The following is a 23,501-nucleotide window of genomic DNA, read 5'->3' as shown; positions in this document are numbered from 1 at the left end:
AACTAATTGTTATCAATTCTATGTAAGGATTCCATAAAAACAGTTTTTTTTTCATGCCCTTTGAAATGATGTTTTTAATCAACAGACACAGTATTATTCCAATACTTTTGAGCCTCTTAGCCCCATCTATTGACGAGTAGTTTCCACACGAGTTCTAATGTTAATAGTTAATACAGTGCCATCTAGGTTTGAGTAGCAATATCATTATTTTTAATTTTTGAACTATTTTTAATGGGACCATGGAATTAACGCCAGTAAGCTTTTATATAAATCGAAACCTTTATTTGCAAAGAAAGAGTGATAAATAAAAATACAAATTTCATTTGTGCAAGATATCAAATCAATGATGGTTAAACCTATGATTTGCTCTTGAGAGTGTGAAATGGCTTCAATCAACCAAGGTCCCTACGTTTTCTGTTCTCTTTGACGGCGCAGCAACTAGTATCATTTCTCTCTCCACGCTCTTTTAAAATGCCATTTGTCAAAAAAGGACAACTATACTGTTGACAAGGTGAACTTCAAATCAAGTGTTGCCTCAAGACCCCGTCTCTATATATTATAAGTCTATGCAATCAACTTAAAAGCTCTTTTTTCCGACTGGTCACTTTTCTTACGATTGTTTATGGCTTAACAAAACATGTATAATCAATTGATTTTACACCTTATTCCATTGATAAAGGACTAATTTTTAAACTTCATTGACAAAGCAAAAACCGGTATATTTTGTTACGTGGCAGCACTAGTCTGTTATCTATGGTTCAACGTTTGACTGACGTTTGGTGGACGTATCCGGCCCACGAAATAGCGATGTGACGAGTCGACTTTTTTTCGATTCGAATCATTCGAATCGATTCGGCCACTGATCCGAGTTGAAATTCGAACTGACTCGACTCGACGGTTTGCGTGGTTCGCGACAAGGTCACGGGCCGCGGAGCCGCAAACGAGTCAAGCGGCAGTTGTTGTAAACAGAACCTTCAGGGCACCGAATTAAGGTTTATTTTTCAATGGCCATACTAGCAGTGAACTCGACTCGGGATGGCGAATCAAGCGGCAGTTGTTGTAAAAAGAACCTTCGGGCTATCGAATTAAGGTTTATTTTTGAATGGCCTTAGCGTAGCGTTGACTCGGCTCGGAGAGTTGGTGAATTGGCGATTCATTCGCCGAGTCAGCGGATCGGATACCAAGTTACCAGTCAGTTTAGTGGCCGAGTTGATTCGGATTGCCAATAGTCTTGATTCGAATCAACTCATCTGTAGGTTGACTCGGATTATTCGAATCAGATAACTCGACTCGCCCATCGCTACCACGAAAGGGCCTTTTTCAAGCGTACGCCATTGCTGGCGTATGGTGGTTTATTTTATTGAAAGTAGAATCTAAAACCATCTAAAATGGTGAGTATTTATCTTCATAATAGTGTTCAGAAAAGTGATACGGTGCATATATATTAACGTTTCGCGAGTTTATTTATGGCATTTCCTTATAAACGGGGAAATAAAACTTGGTTCTTCTCACGACCGTCTTTGTAGTTCGATGACGTATTTCCCCGATATCGGTGCAAATCTCTCTGAGTGCCAGTGATTAAAACTAAACTGAAGCTGAAGAGTCGGACCTTTAAAAGAAAACATCGGAGTTTTATTTACGTTAAAAATGACGAAACGTGCGTGTGACAGTGCATGCCCATCTGTGTTGTGGCCAAGACTTGGCGATATGTTGACGTGTTTTCTGGTTTGCGCAGGTGAATTTCACCGTAGACGAGATCCGCGGGATGATGGACAAGAAGCGGAACATCCGCAACATGTCCGTCATCGCTCACGTCGACCACGGCAAGTCGACGCTGACGGACTCGCTGGTCTCGAAGGCCGGTATTATTGCTGGAGCCCGCGCCGGCGAGACCCGTTTCACCGACACCCGCAAGGATGAACAGGACAGATGCATCACCATCAAGTCTACGTGAGTTGCTTCTACCTACATATAACCTTTGTCGTATGTGACCATTACTATTACTTTGCGGGAGTCATCAACTTGGACTTAAGACAATTGACAATGACTTTAAAGACCATGACAAACAACGGTAACGGGTACCAGTAATTAGGTTAAACAGCACCACAAAATCAATACCATACCTGTCACTACAATTGAATTGCGTTTACAATGCATTGTGCAATAAAAAACAAACAATATCGCTTCAAATGATGATTGTTCTTACCATTAAAAGCCGAATACCATTGAAGATCTTTAGAACGGCCATCTGACAAAAAAAAAAGAAATAAAAAGTTGCTTTCGAATTCTAACCTCAAAACTAACACGTTACTTTCTCCAGCGCTATTTCCATGTTCTTCGAGCTTGAAGAGAAGGACATGGTGTTCATCACCAACCCCGACCAGGGCGAGAAGGGCGAGAAGGGATTCTTGATTAACTTGATTGACTCGCCCGGGCACGTTGACTTCTCCTCTGAAGTGACTGCCGCGCTCCGTGTCACCGATGGTGCATTGGTCGTAGTCGACTGTGTATCTGGTGAGTAATGATATTCTATGTTGTTCTTAACCTTTCAGTTTCAGCCTTTGCCAACAGGCTCACTGAGTTGAGAGATTTCTTATAGAAATAGAACCCAGTAACCAACATTGCTTAAATTCTCACACCCAAGTCTAAGGGGCTATATTAAAAAAAAAATAGATAAAAAAAAATAAACCTTTGAGTGATGAGGGACTACTTGACAAAATTATTATTATGCCAGGGCCACCAACAAATTAATAAATGTGGATAGGGTTGTTCGGAGCATTAATTTGCACACCACCTGTTGAGCATGTCTGCCTTAAATATGATATAAGATAGCTACGGGCTGCTCTTTCTCAGACAACTATAACTCATCAAGACAATTCTAAACACCCCAAACGCAATTAGGTTTCGTTGTTTTATCACAAGAGTTCCTATGGCCACCTCCTGTCTCCATCGTTAGATCAGCTCCATGGTACCGTAATATTGCATTGTTACCCGACTTACACTCTTATGCAAATTTTCAGCTTCATCGGAAACCGGGAAGTGGGTCAAATTTAACTAGCAAAATTTGACCTGTACAAGCTTGTAAGAAAAGCAATATAATTTCAAATGATGATTGTTCTTACCATTAAAAACTGAATTTCCATTGAAGATCTTCAGAACGGCCATCTGAGTAAACTAATTCCCACAAAAAATACTCAAACCAAAGAATCTATATTGAACAGTATCTATCCTCCAGGTGTGTGTGTACAAACCGAGACTGTGCTCCGCCAGGCCATCGCGGAGCGCATCAAGCCCATCCTGTTCATGAACAAGATGGACCGTGCGCTGCTGGAGCTGCAGCTGGAGTCCGAGGAGCTGTACCAGACCTTCCAGCGTATTGTGGAGAATGTGAACGTGATCATCGCCACCTACAACGACGATGGTGGTCCCATGGGTAAGTCAAGTCTTTTATGATAGATTTTTAGAAAGTATCATTTCAAATGGTGAAAGGTAAAGAGTGGATGATGTGTTGGACTTATTAGCCTTATTTTGGTTTGGATAAATCATTGCAGGCAAGTTTGCTCTTTAAATATTGCTCCGCTAGCATCAGAACATTCCCCTTGAACAGTCAACAATTATGAGAAAATAGTAATATACAAGAAAATCAGATGTATAGAATATGATCGACATACAGTCATATTCTGTCGCTAGATTTGCCGGGCATATACATACTAAAGCATAGCTGTTAGCCTATTGTACCGAATGGTTATCAACATCTGTTAGTGACTCATGCATTTGTAAAGTATTGCATAAGTTTTTCATCTATAGGCGGTGTGGTTAGTGTTGGTATATAAAAAACTTCAGTCTTTTCGAGCCCCGAGTAGAGTCCTTTGTAGAGTTTTTTTCAAGAGCAACTTAAAACTACTTGTCTCCGAATAAAGATTATGTCAACAATTTTATAGGTTTTTCCTAAATAACAGTAAAGAAATTTAGCGCCATTATATGATTTGTTTAAGTAATCGACAAATTTTACATAAATACAATGCATTTCGAAATTCTTTATACAAAAAAATCAACAGGGACTAGTCAATTATTTATTTTGAAAAAGTTTGTGTTATGTTATGAATGATAGCATATCATGGGGATTACGGTTGAATAATGAAAGTATACTTAATTAACTCTTGAGTCTCTACAAAAGACTTGGGTCTCTAACAAGTTGAAAAGTCGAGTCTGAAAAACTGAGTCGAGTATTGAAGCAGAGGTCTCAAAGGACTCTAGTCCTAACCAACACTATACCGAAAAACGTAATTGAAGACCAAAAAAACTACGACAATGTTGCCACTGCAATGAATTATTCGTTAAATAGTAAATTCCTTTTTTATAAATAAACACGCTAAAATAAATTATTATTTGGTAATTTTACTCCTACGATTTAAAAAAGTACTTTTATTTACTTATTTTTACTTAAATACAAGACGAGCTAATAAAAACTTAAATATCCGTGATTTTTAGTTGCAAAGCTGGTATTGTGCTGGTATCACTTCAGGTATTCATAACATTTGGTGCAAATAATTACGAATAATTACGAACAAACTCTGAAGTGTTTTTTCTTACATACATTATTTTTGCAAAATCAACGAGATTGCAGAATAATAGTGTCTATTAAATGGCTCACGACTCTCACGAGGAGACTGGTTAATTCCACAGTAAGAAGTAACGTGAGACATCGTAACGATAAAGATTTAAGCGTTTTACTTTTTAGACCTATTGTCACTATAAAAATGACTCTTCCTCTATATAGTCGAGTAGGTACTACTCTAGGCTTGTGCCTGCTCGGTCACTAAAAAGAGCGCTCCGCTCTCGGTCAATCGGTCAAAAGAACTAGTTCGGTCTTTTAGTTCCCTTAGATCAGTTCGGTCTTTGAGAGCTGGGAATGTATGAATCGATTTTACACTAGTTTTTTTCTAAATCTTTGGCAACTGAATTACGAATCAAGTTGTATGATACTATATGACGATTAAACATCAAAAAGCTAGACACAATAAAATAAAATAAAAAATATTTGATTTTTCTTCATGATTTTCAGGTGTAAGACTGTTTGTCACTCTTTTATCTCGTTCACACTTGTGCCAGCGTCATTGTGAACCATTTCGTTCAGTCTATTTTCTGTTTCACTCATGTCAAGCGCTCACCAATCCCACTGAACTAAAGGACCTAAAGACTGATTAAGAGCGTGCAAAAAGATTTAGTTCCTTTCGGTCCTTAATGGGATTTCATTCTTAACAGTTCTTAGTTCATGACCGACACAAGCCTATACTACTCTGAGATTGAAGAACCTTATAGTATTTATACTAAGCTCGGTAGAATTGTATTTGTCAATGTTAGTTGATTGTTGGAAATAAAGTGCAGTCGACGACCAAAGTTGTATAGTTTTGACAAAAACCTTTTTTATCAATGCCAATATAAATAAGGATATTAGAAAAAGGTTGGCGAAACCTGGAATGTTTACTTGACACTGACTTAAGTGTCATTGACAGCTTTGACAGTGACGTATCTGTGGTAGTTTTTTTGGTCTTCAATTACGTTTTTCGGTATAGGTGTGGTAGTGCAGTAAGTCCTGGAAAGTAAATGGGATTAATGCAAATTCTCAAACTTAGATTTGTGTGAATACATTAAATATAATTACAAGACTATTTTTAAATATTAAACTGTCCATTCTGCTCAGTTCAGTTTTTAAATTTGAATGAACATTTAATCACTTGCAACTGTTTATCTGCCCTACAAATGCCAAAGGACACGATTTTGTTGTTAACAGCTTTCTTTGTTATCAACACCTTGTTAGCGGATCGCGCGAGTGATAACGCCAAGGTCGCGACAATGACTTGGACAATTGTTACAAATTGTTCGACATAACATGTTGTTCAACTTGTTAAATTGGATTATCAAACGTGTTTTCCTTGAGTTTCGTTTGGAACATAACAAGCGGGTCACACTTCAGAATGCCCCAATTCCTCATCATCATATCATCACATTATCAACCTATTTTGTCCCACTGCTGGGCTCAGTTCATCATGGGCACCACAGTGCTAACTCATTCATTAATTAACTTGACATGTTAGGAAAGAATGCACAGCAAAAGAAATAGACAAATATACAAAAACAATTTAGTAAGCCATGATTGCAAAGGGTTGGGCATGTTTGAATCTGGTTCACTTTTTGAGGCATTCCTGGTTGTATGGCTGGGACGAGATCACTCGAGACATGTACTGAGAAAATTTACACCCCTAACAGATCTGACAGTGTGTGCGCTGGGCACAAATAGGAAATAGTTTCATTCCTATGAATCATTCTCATCTGTCTCCACCTCATGTACTAGTGTGGGGACAGATGGGAATACATCTAATAGATTCCTCAAATACAGTCCCGGTATTTGTGGTTTAAAGATGACGTATTCGTACTAGGTTTTCACTGTACATTGTGTCGCAGGTGAGGTCCGCGTGGACCCCAGCAAGGGTTCCGTGGGTTTCGGCTCCGGTCTCCACGGCTGGGCCTTCACGCTCAAGCAGTTCGCTGAGATGTACGCCGACAAGTTCAAGATCGACCTTGTCAAGCTCATGAACAGGTAATTAAAAGGCTAAATAAAACGCGGTTGAAGCTGGGAAACATTTAAACATAATAGAGATTTAATATGCTACAAAGTGACATCTTGCTTTGAAGCAGCCTGCTGCAGATTAACCTTGTGCCGCCCAATGTACAATATTTAAAGAAATAACTAGATTGTTTAATTCAAATTGAAAGTAACATTTGTGGCTTATGCACATGAAGTATAAGGACCCTTCTCTGATGGAAAGCCACATTTGAAACTTGTGACTACTCTATGTCGTCCCGTTGATACTGGGTACAGATTTCTGTTCTATACACCAGCGGCAAAAAGGACGAACATTATTTATTCGTCCCGTTGATACTGGGTAAAGACTGTTCTATACACCGGCGGCAGAAAAGGACGAACATTATAATTATTATTTTCATTATGTGGATTATTTGAAAAACTTTCAGACCCAATAGACACAAAATATGAGTCGCTTAAGTTCAAATTCGGGTAAATCCATCTGTCAGATTATGCGATTTTGGTATTGAGAAAACGTAATAGGGTAGATATTTGCTGAGAGGGTCCAATGGATTTACCCGAGTTTGAAGTTAAGCGACACATAGCAATAATGACTGAACTGGAGTTGTCGATCTAATATTATGGAAGAGTGACAGAGAGACACCGTTTCTTTTGCTACGGCGCAAATGATTGGCATCTTGGCTAGGCTCTCAGATTCGTGCCATCTTCCACATTTTTAACTGACAATGAGGTTGACCTGTCGAAGTATTTAGCAGATGGCGCCAGCATAACACGCCCTGTCAATCCCTATATGTCTGGATAAAGCCTATTCTCACGGAACTCAACAAGAGAAAGGGGCAAGCTATGATGGCGCCATCTATGCAAACCTTTGACAGTTGCCAACCCCATTCGTAAACATGCAAACATGGTGTTGAACATTCAACATATTCCATACAATATCCACAGATTGTGGGGTGAGAACTTCTTCAACGCCAAGACCAAGAAGTGGGCGAAGCAGAAGGACGCGGACAACAAGCGTTCGTTCTGCATGTACGTGCTGGACCCCATCTACAAGGTGTTCGACGCCATCATGAACTTCAAGAAGGAGGAGATCGACTCGCTGCTCAAGAAGATCGGAGTCACCATCAAGCACGAGGATGCTGACAAGGACGGCAAGGCCCTCCTCAAGGTAACACACAATCATTACCATACCCTGGGGTTTTAGGTGCGGTAATGTTTTACAAAAGCCGAATAATGAGTAAAAACTGTCGAACGAACGATTTTAACATTATTAAACACATTTTGAGCTTACCTATGTTTAATTCACAGTTTAACTATTTTACAGTAAAAAATAATAAGGTGTAGAGGGGCAATTTCGACTGCGGGATAATTTCAACTAATCAAAATTAGACAAAACTAGATTAGTTAAAACTTAATTGTTTTGTCTTAATCTGTCATTTTGACTTATGTATTTGTAAGAAAGGGATAAAACAGGGGGCAAATCGTAATCACATTGAGTAGTTTGGAAGAGGTTTTATTTTGCTACAGTAGCATAAGCTGCAGTTGACTATAATCCAGTCCCAAGTGTTGCCGGTTACTTGCAATAGGTTTCTGGGTGTCAAAGTGGACTTACAGCATCAGTCTTTCCGGAATTGGTTGTAAACTATGTAGCTTATGACCCCATTAATGGAAGACACACTTTAATTGACCGTAGTTATGCAGAAAACGACCAACTAAATTTTTTTAACAATGCAGAAAGCGACGAAATGTTGAACGCTTTCTACAGAATTATGGTCAATTTAAGATCTAAATTAGAACCAGGACATATTCAAATTACTTATCATAGTTATCTTGACAGGTCAACTTGGCAAATCTAGCCTTAAGAATCTCCATATTTTTCAGAAATTATCTTCTGTAAACACCCTTCAGTCCTTGTACAAATGTTAAATTGATAATGTTTTGTATAGGTTGTGATGAGGTCGTGGCTGCCCGCCGGAGAGGCGCTGCTTCAGATGATTGCCATCCACCTGCCGTCGCCCGTGGTGGCCCAGAAGTACCGTATGGAGATGCTGTACGAGGGACCCCATGACGATGAGGCCGCCATCGGTATCAAGGTAAACATTTTAATTATAAATTTATAAACTTTGGGTTAGTTGAGTCATAAAATTTAGTACACAGGACACTAACCTTTTGGACGCCAATGACCGATATAGCCGCACCGCAGGGCCAACGCCAAAGACCGATTAATCGGTCATAGACCACAGAGCAATATAGACCTACGTGCATATAGGGGTCATCCATTAATTACGTCACACGTTTAGGGGGAGGGAGGGGGTCAAGAAAATGTGATATATTGTGACATGGGGGAGGGGGGAGACACAAACTTTGTGACGTCACTTTAACTTAATCAGTAACCGAAAATTTATTTAAATTATTTAGTTCGCTGTACATTTAAATAACAAGTTTTTAAAACGAAAATAGTTTTTAATCGTTTAATTTTCTTTCCTAAGCAGTTTTGGGTTATAAAATTACTAATATTTACATCGTCAAAAATATTTTGATAAAATATTAATAATACTTAGGTACTTACTTAATTCGATTTGGCGATTTCGTAGAAAAAATGTGACGTCACACTAGGGGGGGAGGGGTTTGCCAAATGTGACCAAGTGTGACAAGCGGGGGGGAGGGGTCAAAAAACCTAGAAATTGGTGTGACGTAATTAATGGATGACCCCATAGTTCAATTTCAGTTTTGACACTTCGGTGACGTGGCGTCCGAGTGACAGCTTTTGTGTTTGAGACGGCGTTTTTCGACGCCGACGATTAAAATAAATACTAGTTTAACCGTTTGAACGTCACGCCTACCGTGCGAGGCGCGTCATCGTAAACCTTGTCAGAACGCACGACGGTTGATATTCGGCTGTAGCCGCGCGCGTCCGTTGACGTCTTTAGAGGTTATGCTCTAGTTTCCTAGGATAGCGGTGCCGTCATATAGCGGCTGTCTCCATACAAATACTACGACATCCATATTTAGCCGTATTATTTAGTAAAGAGGCTTATTTTAATTTCGTCTAAATCAGTCCCAAGTGTTGCCAGTTACTTTAGTAAGTTTCTGGGTGTCAAAGTGGACTTAAATTATTTCTTTCCGGAATTGGTTGTGAACTCTATAGCTTATGACCCCATTAATGGAAGAAACACTTCAAATCACATCTTAATAATGCGATAATTGCAAAAAACACATCCAGATTTTCTAATTATTTCTTTGCGTTTCCAGATGTGCGACCCCGAGGCTCCCCTCATGATGTACGTGTCCAAGATGGTGCCGACCTCGGACAAGGGCCGTTTCTACGCCTTCGGCCGCGTGTTCTCCGGCAAGGTCGTCACCGGACAGAAGGCCCGCATCATGGGCCCCAACTTCCAGCCCGGCAAGAAAGAGGTAAACAAGCCAGTCATTCAAAATGGCGACCATATCCGCCATCTTGTCTCACATAAAACGTGCCCGGCCAACGTGCCGCGCTATAGCGCGCTGCCCGCTCCGGCGGCAGTGCGCCGGGACAGCGCGGCGGCGCCGTGCACAGAGTACACTCGCCTGCTCGCTACGCTGCACACGGACCTCTATCCTTATGTCCCAGGACTGCTAGTTCCCGGGCAGGCGATACAATTATTATTTTAATTCATATAAGCACTTACACTTCATACAGTTTATTGATAAGCTTAAAACACTAAATCTACTTTATCTTTGTACAGGATCTGTATGAGAAGACCATCCAGCGTACCATCCTCATGATGGGTCGCTACGTGGAGGCCATCGAGGATGTGCCCTCCGGTAACATCTGCGGTCTGGTCGGAGTGGACCAGTTCCTCGTCAAGACCGGTACCATCACCACCTTCAAGAACGCCCACAACATGAAGGTAATTATTCAATTATTTCTCCTCTACAGATTTTCATAAAATTTTATGAGCAGCTTCTATTATTGTGTTAGAATTTTTTGTCAATTAAATTTATGGAAAGATTTTAAAATGTCAAAAAATGCGCAGTCTAAAACGTAACTTGAGCCACACCACAAGCTTTCTGATTATAACAAGAATCCTCTTTGATCTATATTCTTTAACATTTTCAACGCCACAGACTGCAATTAGGGAATGCAATCCCGCATGAGGAACTCAATCCCGGTATTCCGCGGGATTGCCATTTTAAGTCCCGCGGGATCCCGGTATTTGCGGGATCCCGCAAATTAGTATACAATTTTACGAATTAGTACTAAATTTGAAGGTTGAAAACAAAAAGTAAACTAAAATTAGAAATAGTACATTTTGTATTAAAAGAATACGGTATAATGACAGTAATCAAGAATTTAAGAACGTGTGTAAAGGCTTAATTAACGCGATATCGTAAGTCCTGTACCACTCGTGGCACATACAATGTTTTTCATCACACCTGTGAGGAAAAAAGAGGGAAAACAATAAAAAAAATGCCTAATTTCGGACGTACCTACATAACAAAATTCCCTGGGTACAAATTTAAGATTTAACCTACCGCGTCGCCTACGTAAAATAACACCTTTTACGAGCAAGTGTGATGAAATAAATAGACAAATTCGGGCAAAATGCTCTTCCATGTCATTACCCCTTTCCACCATAGATGCATTTAGGCTCCGTGAAGAATTTTCGCCAGTAGGCACGTGCCCGAGCTTGTGTTCCTTGTAGTAACACGTAAGAACCACGTCGCTCTTCGATCCCGCAAATCCCGCGGGATCCCGCTTAATTTACGTGCGGGATTAATCCCGCAAATTGCATGCGGGATCCCGGTATTTCGGGATCCTGGTATCCCGGTATTGCATTCCCTAACTGCAATTGACGTCAAGCCAAAATCGTGACAACGACGCCAAAAAAGACGGCATTTGACGTCGATCGATTTTTGACGAAAATTTATTGAAAAACACCCCGGTTGGCATTATTTGTTCACAAAACCCCAGTGGCGTCAGTGGCACGGCAAATGGATGCGCCGTTTGGCGTTCAAAAGATTAAACTTGTCCAGATATAATTATTCTATTGAATTGGTATTTGGCAGAAGTCCTTTTAGGTAACATTCTAGGTTTAACCTTGTTATTAAATTTGGCCAGGTGATGAAGTTCAGCGTGTCGCCCGTGGTGCGCGTGGCCGTGGAGCCCAAGAACCCCGCCGACCTGCCCAAGCTGGTGGAGGGGCTCAAGCGGCTGGCCAAGTCCGACCCCATGGTGCAGTGCATCAACGAGGAGTCCGGCGAGCACATCGTCGCCGGCGCCGGGGAGCTGCATCTTGAGATCTGTCTTAAGGTAACACTACTGTCCTCAATATTAACCTCTAGCCGCCCAGAGACAAAAATGTCCCCTGTTCCATTCTAATTTGAACTTTGTGTTGATGAAATAAAATTTCATTTTGCTCGGCAAGGTTTGACGTATAGGCTATAGGTTAAGAGCCCATCAACGTGTTCGTCAATCTATGCGTCCAAAGTTAAAACGGCCGTTTTTGTTTTGAGTTCCTAGATCGACGAAACCAGCAACATAAAAACTAGTTTGATGTATTCAAAAGGTACTTAAAACATAGCGGTCCCCTTTTTTCAATATCTTTCGTTAAATTTAAATAATCACGATTATTTAGCTGTGACGCTAGTGTGCACGTTGATGGGCTCTTAAGGATTCCACAGAACTGTTTATCAAGGCGTGGCTCACTCCGCGATTTCGTCGCTTTGCTACAGGTAGCTAAAAGTACATCCGTTCCATCCCAATTTTGGAGAAAGCCATAAGCTGCGCGTGGCGCTATCGCCACCTAGCGGCCATATCTGTCCTGATCGTAACAGACGCGTTTTGTTAGAGAGTGAGTCTTCTGTACCTAGTACTATTATTTATTCTGTGGCCAGGGTTGCATTGCATAAAGGTGCATCCACAATTCCACCATTTCTTGGAGGAACACTGTCTAACACGGCAACATTACTCTACTCTAATAAATATAGTTTTCCATTAAAATGCTTCAACTCGTTACGCAATGAGTCCCTGGTTTGTTAAGAGTGCTATTACATTTCGGGGTTGAGCGAGTTTAGGTATTTTACGCGCTGCGGCAGGCCGTGCGAGCTCAGTTTTCCGATCCCTTCTACCACACTCGCACTACAATTATGGATTAAACATTCTTGATCCATCGCGAAGCATATTGAAATCAACCATAACAACACTAACTGTACTTAACTTATAAAGTCCTAAAACTGTTATTTGGTAAGTACGAAAATACTAAATGCAGTGCAAATGTACATAGGGGCTGTTCATAAATTACGTCATCTATTTTTGACCCCCCCCCCCCCCATCCCTCAAATCATCTAAAAATCATGCTTCGGATGACTCTGTTTCCTCCTACGTCATGCTACCATCATCCGATGTCCAGACCCCCCCCCCCCTCCTCCCATTTGAAACGACGTAATTTATGAATAGCCCCATACTCGTACTTATGAACGTATATTACTCGAAAGAAATTATAGGTACTCGCTTATTTACAAGAAACAAGTTACAAGAAACTGAAGATACACAGGGTCTGATGATGGAGCTGGAAGGTGGCCACGGGTACCAGTCTATCATGTAACTAAACCACTTCGTGTTTGGGCTCGTTTGATTCGTCTCAACAAGATCTTTGACACTGAAGATACACAGGGTCTGATGATGGAGCTGGAAGGTGGCCACGGGTACCAGTCTATCATGTAACTAAACAATTTCGTGTTTGGGCTCGTTTAATTCGTCTCAACAAGATCTTTGACACAAGACAGTACTCAGGGTCTGATGATGGAGCTGGAAGGTGGTCACCATTACCAATCAACCATACAACTAAACCACATCGTGTTTAGGCTCGTTTTATTTATCTCAACAAGATCTTTGACACTAGGTGATACTCAGAGTCTGATGATGGAGCTGGAAGTTGGTTACCGGTACCAATCAACCATGCAACTAAACCACTTCATGTTTAAGCTCGTTTGACTAGTCTCAACAAGATCTTTGACACTAGGTGATACTCAGAGTCTGATGATGGAGCCGGAAGGTGGTCACCGGTACCAATCAACCATGCAACTAAACCACTTCATGTTAAGGCTCGTTTGATTAGTCTCAACAAGATCTTTGACACTAGGTGATACTCAGAGTCTGATGATGGAGCTGGAAGGTGGTCACCGGTACCAATCAACCATGCAACTAAACCACTTCGTGTTTAGGCTCGTTTGATTCGTCTCAACAAGATGTTTGACACTAGGTGATAAACCAAACACGAAGCCCAAACACGAAGTGGTTCAGTTATGTGATAGACTGATACCCGTCGCCACCTTCGAGCTCCATCATCAGACCCTGAGTAGTATCTTGTGTCAAAGATCTTGTTGCGACGAATCAAACGAGCCAAAACACGAAGTGGTTCAGTTACATGGTAGACTGGTACCCGTGGCCACAGTCCAGCTCCATCATCAGACCCTGAGTACTAACTTGTGTCCAAGGTCTTGTTGAGACGAATCAAACGAGCCCAAACATGAAGTGGTTCAGTTACATGATAGCAGTGTTGGCAAAAAATCAATTCGAATTGACGATTGAGAATTGACCGATCAATTCGAATTGACGATTGACGAAACTAATTCTAAATCTACTGATTGAAGATTGACGATTACTAATCGTTAATTCAAATTGATCGGTCAATCCTCAATCGTCAATTCGGATTGACGATTACTTTGTATGTACCTACCTAATGTCCTTTTTATTTAGGCCATTTTTGTGAAACTGACCAAATGCGTTCAAAAGCGGTGTCTGAGTTTACCAAAGGTTCCGAAACATGTTTCCGACGGCTATATGAAGGATGTCCTTTTTGGAACATTTTCGGGACTTTCCTTAAAATTAACCGATAGCGTTCAAAATCGATATCTGAGGTGCCCAAAGGTTTCGAAACTTGTTTCCGAGGGAAATATTGAGAGATGTCCTTTTTTGAGACATTTCTAGAAATTACCCGATTGCGTTTAAAATCGATATTAATTGGAAGAAATGTCCCATAAATGTCCAGAAAAAAAAGGAAACTCCGTCTGTATTGCCGTCGGAAACATGTTACGGAACCTTTGGAAATCTCAGATATCGTTTTAAAGTGCCAACGATCAATTTAAAAAAATGTCCCGAAATGGAAGGGACATCCTTCAATACTGACGCGCGAAACATTTTTCGGGACCTATGGTCGACATCGATTACGAATATGAACGTAATTGGCCAATTTCGAAAAATGTCCCTAAAAGGGACATCAGTCAATACTGACATCAGGAACATGTTTTCGAACCTCTGGGAACCTCAGATATCGACTTTAAGTCCAGTAAGTAAGTACTTAAAAAGGACACCTTTGAAAACTAATCTTAGGGAAGGGAAAGGGACCCTAGGTTAATCTAGATTGAGAATTGATTTAATCCGAATTGAGGATTGATGCGTTAATTCCAATTGATTCAATCGGATTGACGCGTCAATCTGAATTAAATCAATTCGAATTGATCAATTCGGATTGATCAATTCGGATTGACGCGTCAATTCGATTGATCAATCCGGATTGATTTAGTTCAGATTGATGCCAACACTGCATGATAGACAGGTACCCGTCGCCACCTTCGAGCTCCATCATCAGATCCTGAGTACTATCTTGTGTCAAAGATCTTGTCGAGATGAATAAAACGTGCCTAAACACGAAGTGGTTCAGTTACATGATAGACTGGTACCCGTGGCCACCTTTCAGCTCCATAATCAAACCTTGTGTATCTTCAGTGTCAAAGATCTTGTTGAGACTAATCAAACGAGCCCAAACACGAAGTGGTTTAGTTGCATGGTTGATTGGTACCGGTGACCACCTTCCGGCTCCATCATCAGACCCTGAGTACTATCTTGTGTCAAAGATCTTGTTGAGACGAATAAAACGAGCCTAAACACGAAGTGGTTTCGTTGCACGGTTGATTGGTACCGGTGACCACCTTCCGGCTCCATCATCAGACCCTGAGTACTATCTTGTGTCAAAGATCTTGTTGAGACGAATAAAACGAGCCTAAACACGAAGTGGTTTAGTTGCATGGTTGATTGGTACTGGTGACCACCTTCCGGCTCCATCATCAGACCCTGAGTACTATCTTAAGTCAAAGATCTTGTTGAGCCGAATCAAACAAGCCCAAACACGAAGTGGTTTAGTTGCATGGTTTATTGGTACCGGTGACCACCTTCCGGCTCCATCATCAGACCCTGAGTACTATTTTGTGTCAAAGATCTTGTTAAGACGAATAAAACGAACCTAAACACGAAGTGGTTTAGTTGCATGGTTGATTGGTACCGGTGACCACCTTCCGGCTCCATCATCAGACCCTGAGTACTATCTTGTGTCAAAGATCTTGTTGAGACGAATCAAACGAGCCCAAACACGAATTGGTTTAGTTGCATGGTTGATTGGTACCGGTGACCACCTTCCGGCTCCATCATCAGACCCTGAGTACTATCTTGTGTCAAAGATCTTGTTGAGACGAATCAAACGAGCCCAAACACGAAGTGGTTTAGTTGCATGGTTGATTGGTACCGGTGACCACCTTCCGGCTCCATCATCAGACCCTGAGTACTATCTTGTGTCAAAGATCTTGTTGAGCCGAATCAAACGAGCCCAAACACGAAGTGGTTTAGTTGCATGGTTGATTGGTACCGGTGACCACCTTCCGGCTCCATCATCAGACCCTGAGTACTATTTTGTGTCAAAGATCTTGTTAAGACGAATAAAACGAGCCTAAACACGAAGTGGTTTAGTTGCATGGTTGATTGGTACCGGTGACCACCTTCCGGCTCCATCATCAGACCCTGAGTACTATCTTGTGTCAAAGATCTTGTTGAGACGAATCAAACGAGCCCAAACACGAAGTGGTTTAGTTGCATGGTTGATTGGAACCGGTGACCACCTTCCGGCTCCATCATCAGACCCTGAGTACTATCTTAAGTCAAAGATCTTGTTGAGCCGAATCAAACGTGCCCAAACACGAAGTGGTTTAGTTGCATGGTTGATTGGTACTAGTGACCACCTTCCGGCTCCATCATCAGACCCTGAGTACTATCTTGTGTCAAAGATCTTGTTGAGATGAATAAAACGAGCCTAAACACAAAGTGGTTTAGTTGCATGGTTGATTGGTACCGGTGACCACCTTCCGGCTCCATCATCAGACCCTGAGTACTATCTTGAGTCAAATAAATACATATAGAATGTCAGGTCGTTTCAAATATTTTTAATCCTGTCCGGTAGTTTATTAAACTGTACCATTATAAATTATAATACTATAAAAACAGTGCTAGGATCAAAGTCTCTCGTTGCGGTTTACACGCACACAGTATAGCGTTTTACACGGCGCCCGCCGCACACAATGATAAAAAACCTCGTCGTCGCCGTTGAAAATGTGCGGAGCCGACCGACACACGTCCTGCCTGTACAAGCTCTGCCGCGGCACTGAGCTGGCGAGCGCGCGTCATCGGTAATATAGAGTAGTTTTCAAAAAATTGCCAAAAAATTATAGTAGAATTTCATAAACACTAATGTATACCAACAGTATAAGCAAACGTTGCAGATTGCTTGAGTATGAAAATGATTTCGATATTAAGTAGAGTTTCGTAGAAATTGACACTTGTTTCGGAGAGAAAATTGAGTTCGTTTTACTTTGATTTTCTCTTTCTCAAAGGTATGTAGGAAAAATATCGTTTGATATGCCTAAAGTACAGGGTATTAGTAATACAAAATAGCCAGGTTTAGCAGAGTAAACTTCTCAACATTTCCAAATAAGAGCTTGCCGTTCAGTGCTTCACGGGGTTTTTCGGAAACGACCATCAGAAAAAAATTCATTACTAATTTAATAAGTCCTTTTTCTAATATTTACAACGATATTTAAAAAGATAGGAAGACGCTTTTACTGGAACAAGTACTCATTGTTTCTAATAATGAGCACAAAGTCCTGAATTTCGTCGACTAGTATCATCAATTTTGCATTATTTCGACTTTTCTTGTAAGAGCGCTCTTAAAAGACCAATAATATAACTATTTCATTTGCAACTTGTCCATGTAAATGAACTTTAAAGTAATTGAATTAATTTTTTGTGTAGGATCTGGAGGAGGACCACGCGTGCATCCCGATCAAGAAGTCTGACCCCGTGGTGTCGTACCGCGAGACCGTGGCTGAGGAGTCGGACCAGATGTGCCTCTCCAAGTCGCCCAACAAGCACAACCGTCTCTTCATGAAGGCCCAGCCCATGCCCGACGGTCTGGCTGAGGACATTGATGACGTAAGTATAGTGTTACATGCTCCATTTTACCGACGTCTGGCGGTCTAGCATGAGTTTCGTTCTCGCGCAAGAGTCCATACTGGAAGTCGCGCTAGATGAATGGAGTCTCGCGCGAGGACGCAACTCATGCTAGCAGGTCTGGAGTTGGAAGTTATTTACACCCCCTTACTTTAATCCCTCCCATTCCCTTATCTTCTTTCTTCAAGGGCCGATTTCCAGGTTGTCTATAAAAGGCTTGTGACTTGTGAATTGCTATTTGCCTCTCTTTCAAATTTGATAAAAGATTTTTATAAAATGTGGCCCTTGTAAAAATAATTAACTACTTTGTCTTGGATACTTGTTAAATATATCTAAAAGTGTTTAGTTGATGCATAAAATAATAACATCCATCTGTTTGAGTTTAGTAGGAACATTTTCCATTTATAATAACTGTATTAGGGTTGGTTGCACCAAACTGTTCGTATCGTTAAAGAGTTCGTTAAATTTTTATGTATGGAAAGGATCATAGTAAGGCGCCGGGGCGCGCCGGCTGACGTTGATCAGTCTGTCAACTGTGGTTGGTGCAACTGGGCCTTAATGTTATGTTGTTGTTTATTGTCGCATGTAGGGTAAAGTGAACCCCCGCGACGACTTCAAGACCCGCGCTCGCTACCTGTCGGACAAGTATGAGTACGACGTGACGGAAGCCCGTAAGATCTGGTGCTTCGGCCCCGAGGGCACGGGGCCCAACCTCATGGTGGACTGCTCCAAGGGAGTGCAGTACCTCAACGAGATCAAGGACTCGGTGGTGGCCGGCTTCCAGTGGGCCGCCAAGGAGGGCGTCATGGCCGAGGAGAACCTGCGCGGCGTGCGGTTCAACATCTACGACGTCACGCTACACACCGACGCTATCCACAGGTGCGTTTAATATTCCACTTTTTTTTATTATAAACTGATCGGCGATTGGCTCTAGTCACACCTCATACACACTTATACTCACTCATACTCATAGTCACACTGCATAGACGATTGTGTCCGTTTCCATTATTTTTTAGTTGTTGAAGTGTTTGTAAAGTTAGGGCCCCCCACATCTAGCGTCTTTCGAGCGTCGGCGTCTACAACTCTATGGCCGCTGCTCGACGCAACTGCGCAGCGACTTCATTTCCCATAGCGCTGACCAGACGCCGACGCTCGAAAGACGCTAGATGTGGGGGGGCCTTAGTTGTTACTGAAGAAGGCTCTCTATCTAAAAACTAAATTACTATTTCTCTAGAGAAGTTCAAAAGCGACACAATGCAATCAAAATACTCTCTTAGCCTTTGCTGATAATAAAGTTTTGATTTAATACATGATCGAGATTGTAGCAAATGTAATGTATTGCAGAGGTGGCGGTCAGATCATTCCAACGACGAGAAGATGCCTATACGCGTGCCTGCTCACCGCGCAGCCGCGTCTCATGGAGCCCGTCTACCTGTGCGAGATTCAGGTAACATTGCCTCTATCCTGTCTGATCCACTCGTATCGAAACCAACCAATCTGAATTTTGTTCCTTAAGGTTGACATAAAAAATGAAAAGCAAAAAGGAAATTAAAATACAAAATTAGACTTCTACTAGTTAATTATCAAAGGGTTTTTGGACGTGTTCTTTTGCTTTTCATGTGTTTGTTGACCTGCAGTCCACTCCTGCATGGTTACCTACCCACGTTTATCCTGAGCGGGGCTAGCATGTCTGATAGCACCGCCTTTCCGAAACGTGGCAGATCGACAGTTCTTTGTTTTGGCATTGTCACCCGACATACACTTTGCCTGAATAGGGGGACTAACAATATTTCAAATTTTAACACAAATTATTGGCAGTAAAACTATTGAGATTAAAAAGGGGTGGAAAAAAAATTTGTATACTCTACAAAACCTACCTGCATGGTGTGACCCCTTTTCATACAGTTGCCATCAAATATATCAGAGTGGCTGAGGTGCTAACAAATATCTGAACAAGCCTCTATTGTCAAAGTGGTAAAGTGTGTTCAAATGGCGATTGTACAGCATACAATTTTAGTAGTAAAACTCTTTTATTGTACAAAAAGAAACATAAAACATGAAAGAACACTCATCATTAGTACAAAGGCGAACGTATCCCTTTCAGGGATCTCTTCCAACCTTTAAGCAATTCAGGGAGAATTGGAGAACGGTAGACATAAAAGCTGTTAAATTATTTTAGTTATGTTATTTGTGTAATATTGAAGTAACTATTATCACTACATGTGCCATTATAATTAAATTAACGTTATTTACTAGTTAAAAAATTTGTCTAGTTTGGCATATCTGTACAAATTTGTCTCGTATTCTGCAGTGCCCTGAAGTGGCCGTGGGCGGTATCTACGGCGTGCTCAACCGTCGCCGTGGACACGTGTTCGAGGAGTCCCAGGTTGCCGGCACGCCCATGTTCGTGGTGAAGGCGTACCTGCCCGTCAACGAGTCGTTCGGGTTCACGGCGGACCTGCGCTCCAACACCGGCGGACAGGCCTTCCCGCAGTGCGTGTTCGACCACTGGCAGGTGCTGCCCGGCGACCCATGCGAGCCCGGCAGCAAGCCCTACGCCGTTGTCCAGGTGAGACTTTACCAGTTTACCACATGCTCATATTCATGAAACTATTCTATCGGCTTTGGTATTTAAGAGTCACTAGAACTTAGAGGCCGTCATACAATCGGAGTTACGCCCTCATTTTAAGACAATATACTGAAATTATATGAAATTCAGTATATAAATGCCTTTTGGCGTTAATTCCGCCATTTGTGCATTGTTGTATATATTTTGTGCAATAAAGTTTAACCCTTTGACCGCCGTTGTCCGGTATAGAAGACAACGATAGAACGATACGCTGGCGCCGTCGTCTTGTATACAAGACACAAATTCAACCACTGAGTTAATGGGAAAATAATAACAATTGCAATTTCATTTACACTCGTGTTCATATTTAAGGTCTTTGTTTTTTCATTTATTTGCTTTTTAAGCCGCTATATAAATCCCTTTTTTTATAATAAGGCATTTAAAAAAATTGCTCCAATTTTCAACATTTTTCATGTTCCTCGTCGCCGTTGTCGTGTATAAAAGACAGCTAGGGATGGGAATGTTAACTCGATATGGGAATTTTTAAAGTAAATATAAAGTCAGAAATATGTTTTTATCTAAATATTTGAACACTTGTTAATCGCCAATTTTTTTCAACGAGTAGTAGGTATAAATACTTACGAGTACTAGAATACGTAGAACGAGAGTCAGATAGGCATAACTATATTTAAAGTTCAGGCAGCTTCTTTAGTTCTATAAACTAGAGTCAGACAAGTAAATTTGCCCTTGTAGATTGTGGACTATTTAAAGATAAAGATAAGATAAAAGATAAAAAATAGTTTATTCAAGTAGGCATATTACAATGCGCTTATGAACGTCAAATAAATTTACCGGCTCCAACCGTACACCTCTGCCCCGAGAAGATTTAAATCCCCCCTCAATTGGAGGAGGGTATCCCAATATTTAATTGCAGAAGAGATAAATAAAAAAAATAATTGATGTTCTTTTATAGCTTAGTGGGAAGGGATACACCGCAGCGACCGCTTCGCACAAGAGTGGTACAGGGACATACCTGTTTATCAGACTTTAGTTTTTTGTTATAACATTGAAGTTAATGTGTAATTTTTTTATAACAAGTCGTTGAACGTTTTTTTGATAAGAGTTTACCTATATTAATGTAAACCAAACTGAAATTTAATTATAGATTCTAATTCCGGAATAATATCTTCACTCATTAAAAATTCAACCCACGTGTAATTTTCACTAAAACAGTTCCGGTATATTGACTTTATCGACACATGATGCGCAGCTTTAACGTTACGCCAATAAAGTTTACGTACCGACAAGCGCTTACGCCGTTGACCTAGAGACTATTATTACTTGATCCGCGCGGAAACAGTCCTTGTCGATCTGCACTGCGGGCAGTCCATGCGCGCCGTTGTCTTGTATAAAAGACTTCTCGTACAGCCTAGTGCGGCGATATCACGTCTTGAATCGACATTGTTTAGTGGTTGTTTTTTATGTTAAATCCCTATATTTTAAACATTTTCGGGTGTAAAACATATGTTTAATTTTGGCAATTTGGAATTAAATTAAAACAGGATAAGAACAAAGCTAAATTAAAAAGATTTTTACCATAAATTGTAAATATCGATATCACTATTTGCAATCCCTAAACTTTTTATTAGTTGTTTACTTAAAATTTGCTCTGGCGTGTGAGTGAGCGTCTTTGCGGACTAGGTCCGGCGGCCAAAAGGTTAAATAAATAAAATAATAAAGTAAGTAACAAATACCTGTACGTGTACGTCTGCTATTAGTTTGTTAGATATTTACAAAAACTGAAAAAATAGCAAGTAGCAGTGCCACTCGCAAAACCTGTGTGAAAATTGTATGCCGGCAGCAAGTTCTGGTGACTCCTATTGCTTTTTGAATATTAAAAATGTGCCCGGCCAACGTGCCGCGCTATAGCGCGCTGCCCGCTCCGGCGGCAGTGCGCCGGGACAGCGCGGCGGCGCCGGGCACAGAGTACACTCGCCTGCTCGCTACGCTGCACACGGACCTCTATCCTTATGTCCCAGGACTGCTAGTTCCCGGGCGGGCGATACAATTATTATTTTGAGATAACTATATCCGCTAGCCGCCAGAGACCTGTAAAAAGGTCTCATGTTCCATTGTAATTTGAACTTTGTATAGACACGATAAAATTTCATTTTGCTCGACGTGTGGGCGGCTAAAGGATATATGTAGGACATGTGATATCCTGATGTTTGTACTGATATATTATTATTTGTTCGGCAGGACACGAGGAAACGAAAGGGGCTGAAGGAGGGTCTCCCAGATCTAAATCAATACTTGGACAAACTGTAAACGTCGTAGCTAAAATAAATACAATCTGTACTGTAATATATGTAACGAAACCAGCGCACGTACATACACCACATTATACAATACTGTTTTATTACGTTTACAATTTTTATTCACCCCAGTTCTTATTTGTTTGCGCCTGTTTAAGTTTGTAAGTGTACGTTCAATAAAATATTGCTGGTCGATATACGCATTGTTAATATTCCGATATGAAGGGTGATACTAGATTTATGTTGTGGTATCACACACGATAGATGGGAACCTGAATTTTTCCTTTATTATACTGTAATGTAATTAATTTTTAAATTATAATTTTTCTAATGTAATGGCAGTTTCATTTGAAACGTGTTAGGGTATAGGCTCTTGGAATATGGAAATGGTGAGTTGAAATATTTTACACTGCCTACCTTTGTTTGTTCTCGTGCATTTTTCGTCACTTTAATTGTTTTTTTTTTCAGAACTGTTGGTTTGACTACTTCTGCTTGAGGTTAGTATTTGAGTATTATTTTATTGTTTTAATATTTTCCGTTTTATGATGATCCTTCACAGACCTGTTCTGAATATTTTTGAGGAAAAACTAAATTAATTTCTGATCAACTTATGGAATTTAACTTTTCTGTACTGTGCTTCAATATGTTTAATGTATTTTTATTATTATTTACAGGTATCATCCCTCGTTCTTG

The 23,501-nt window shown here is 40.8% G+C and overlaps 1 protein-coding gene across 1 annotated transcript; it reads left to right on the top strand.

Annotated features, from left to right (window-relative positions):
- The first annotated feature begins 1,305 nt into the window (after positions 1 to 1,305).
- Positions 1,306 to 23,144, top strand: LOC134672066 (translation elongation factor 2). The gene is made up of 15 exons (XM_063529965.1): positions 1,306 to 1,391; positions 1,736 to 1,950; positions 2,321 to 2,514; positions 3,236 to 3,433; positions 6,466 to 6,601; positions 7,553 to 7,775; positions 8,554 to 8,700; positions 9,860 to 10,021; positions 10,333 to 10,497; positions 11,709 to 11,900; positions 17,727 to 17,906; positions 18,514 to 18,803; positions 19,269 to 19,371; positions 20,236 to 20,493; positions 22,753 to 23,144. Exons 1-15 carry the CDS (start codon positions 1,389 to 1,391, stop codon positions 22,819 to 22,821), a joined length of 2,535 nt encoding a protein of 844 aa, XP_063386035.1. The 5' UTR covers positions 1,306 to 1,388; the 3' UTR covers positions 22,822 to 23,144.
- Positions 23,145 to 23,501: the final 357 nt, after the last annotated feature.

Source organism: Cydia fagiglandana, chromosome 16 (genome assembly GCF_963556715.1).
Source record: "Cydia fagiglandana chromosome 16, ilCydFagi1.1, whole genome shotgun sequence".
Lineage (NCBI taxonomy): Eukaryota > Metazoa > Arthropoda > Insecta > Lepidoptera > Tortricidae > Cydia > Cydia fagiglandana.
This window is presented reverse-complemented; position numbering and strand designations above follow the sequence as displayed.

Excerpts from the sequence above, each read along its gene's own strand:
- LOC134672066 (XM_063529965.1), top strand. Across the intron at positions 10,022-10,332 it reads TCCAGCCCGGCAAGAAAGAG|GATCTGTATGAGAAGACCAT; the intron begins GTAAACAAGCCA and ends ATCTTTGTACAG. Across the intron at positions 20,494-22,752 it reads AGCCCTACGCCGTTGTCCAG|GACACGAGGAAACGAAAGGG; the intron begins GTGAGACTTTAC and ends TTTGTTCGGCAG.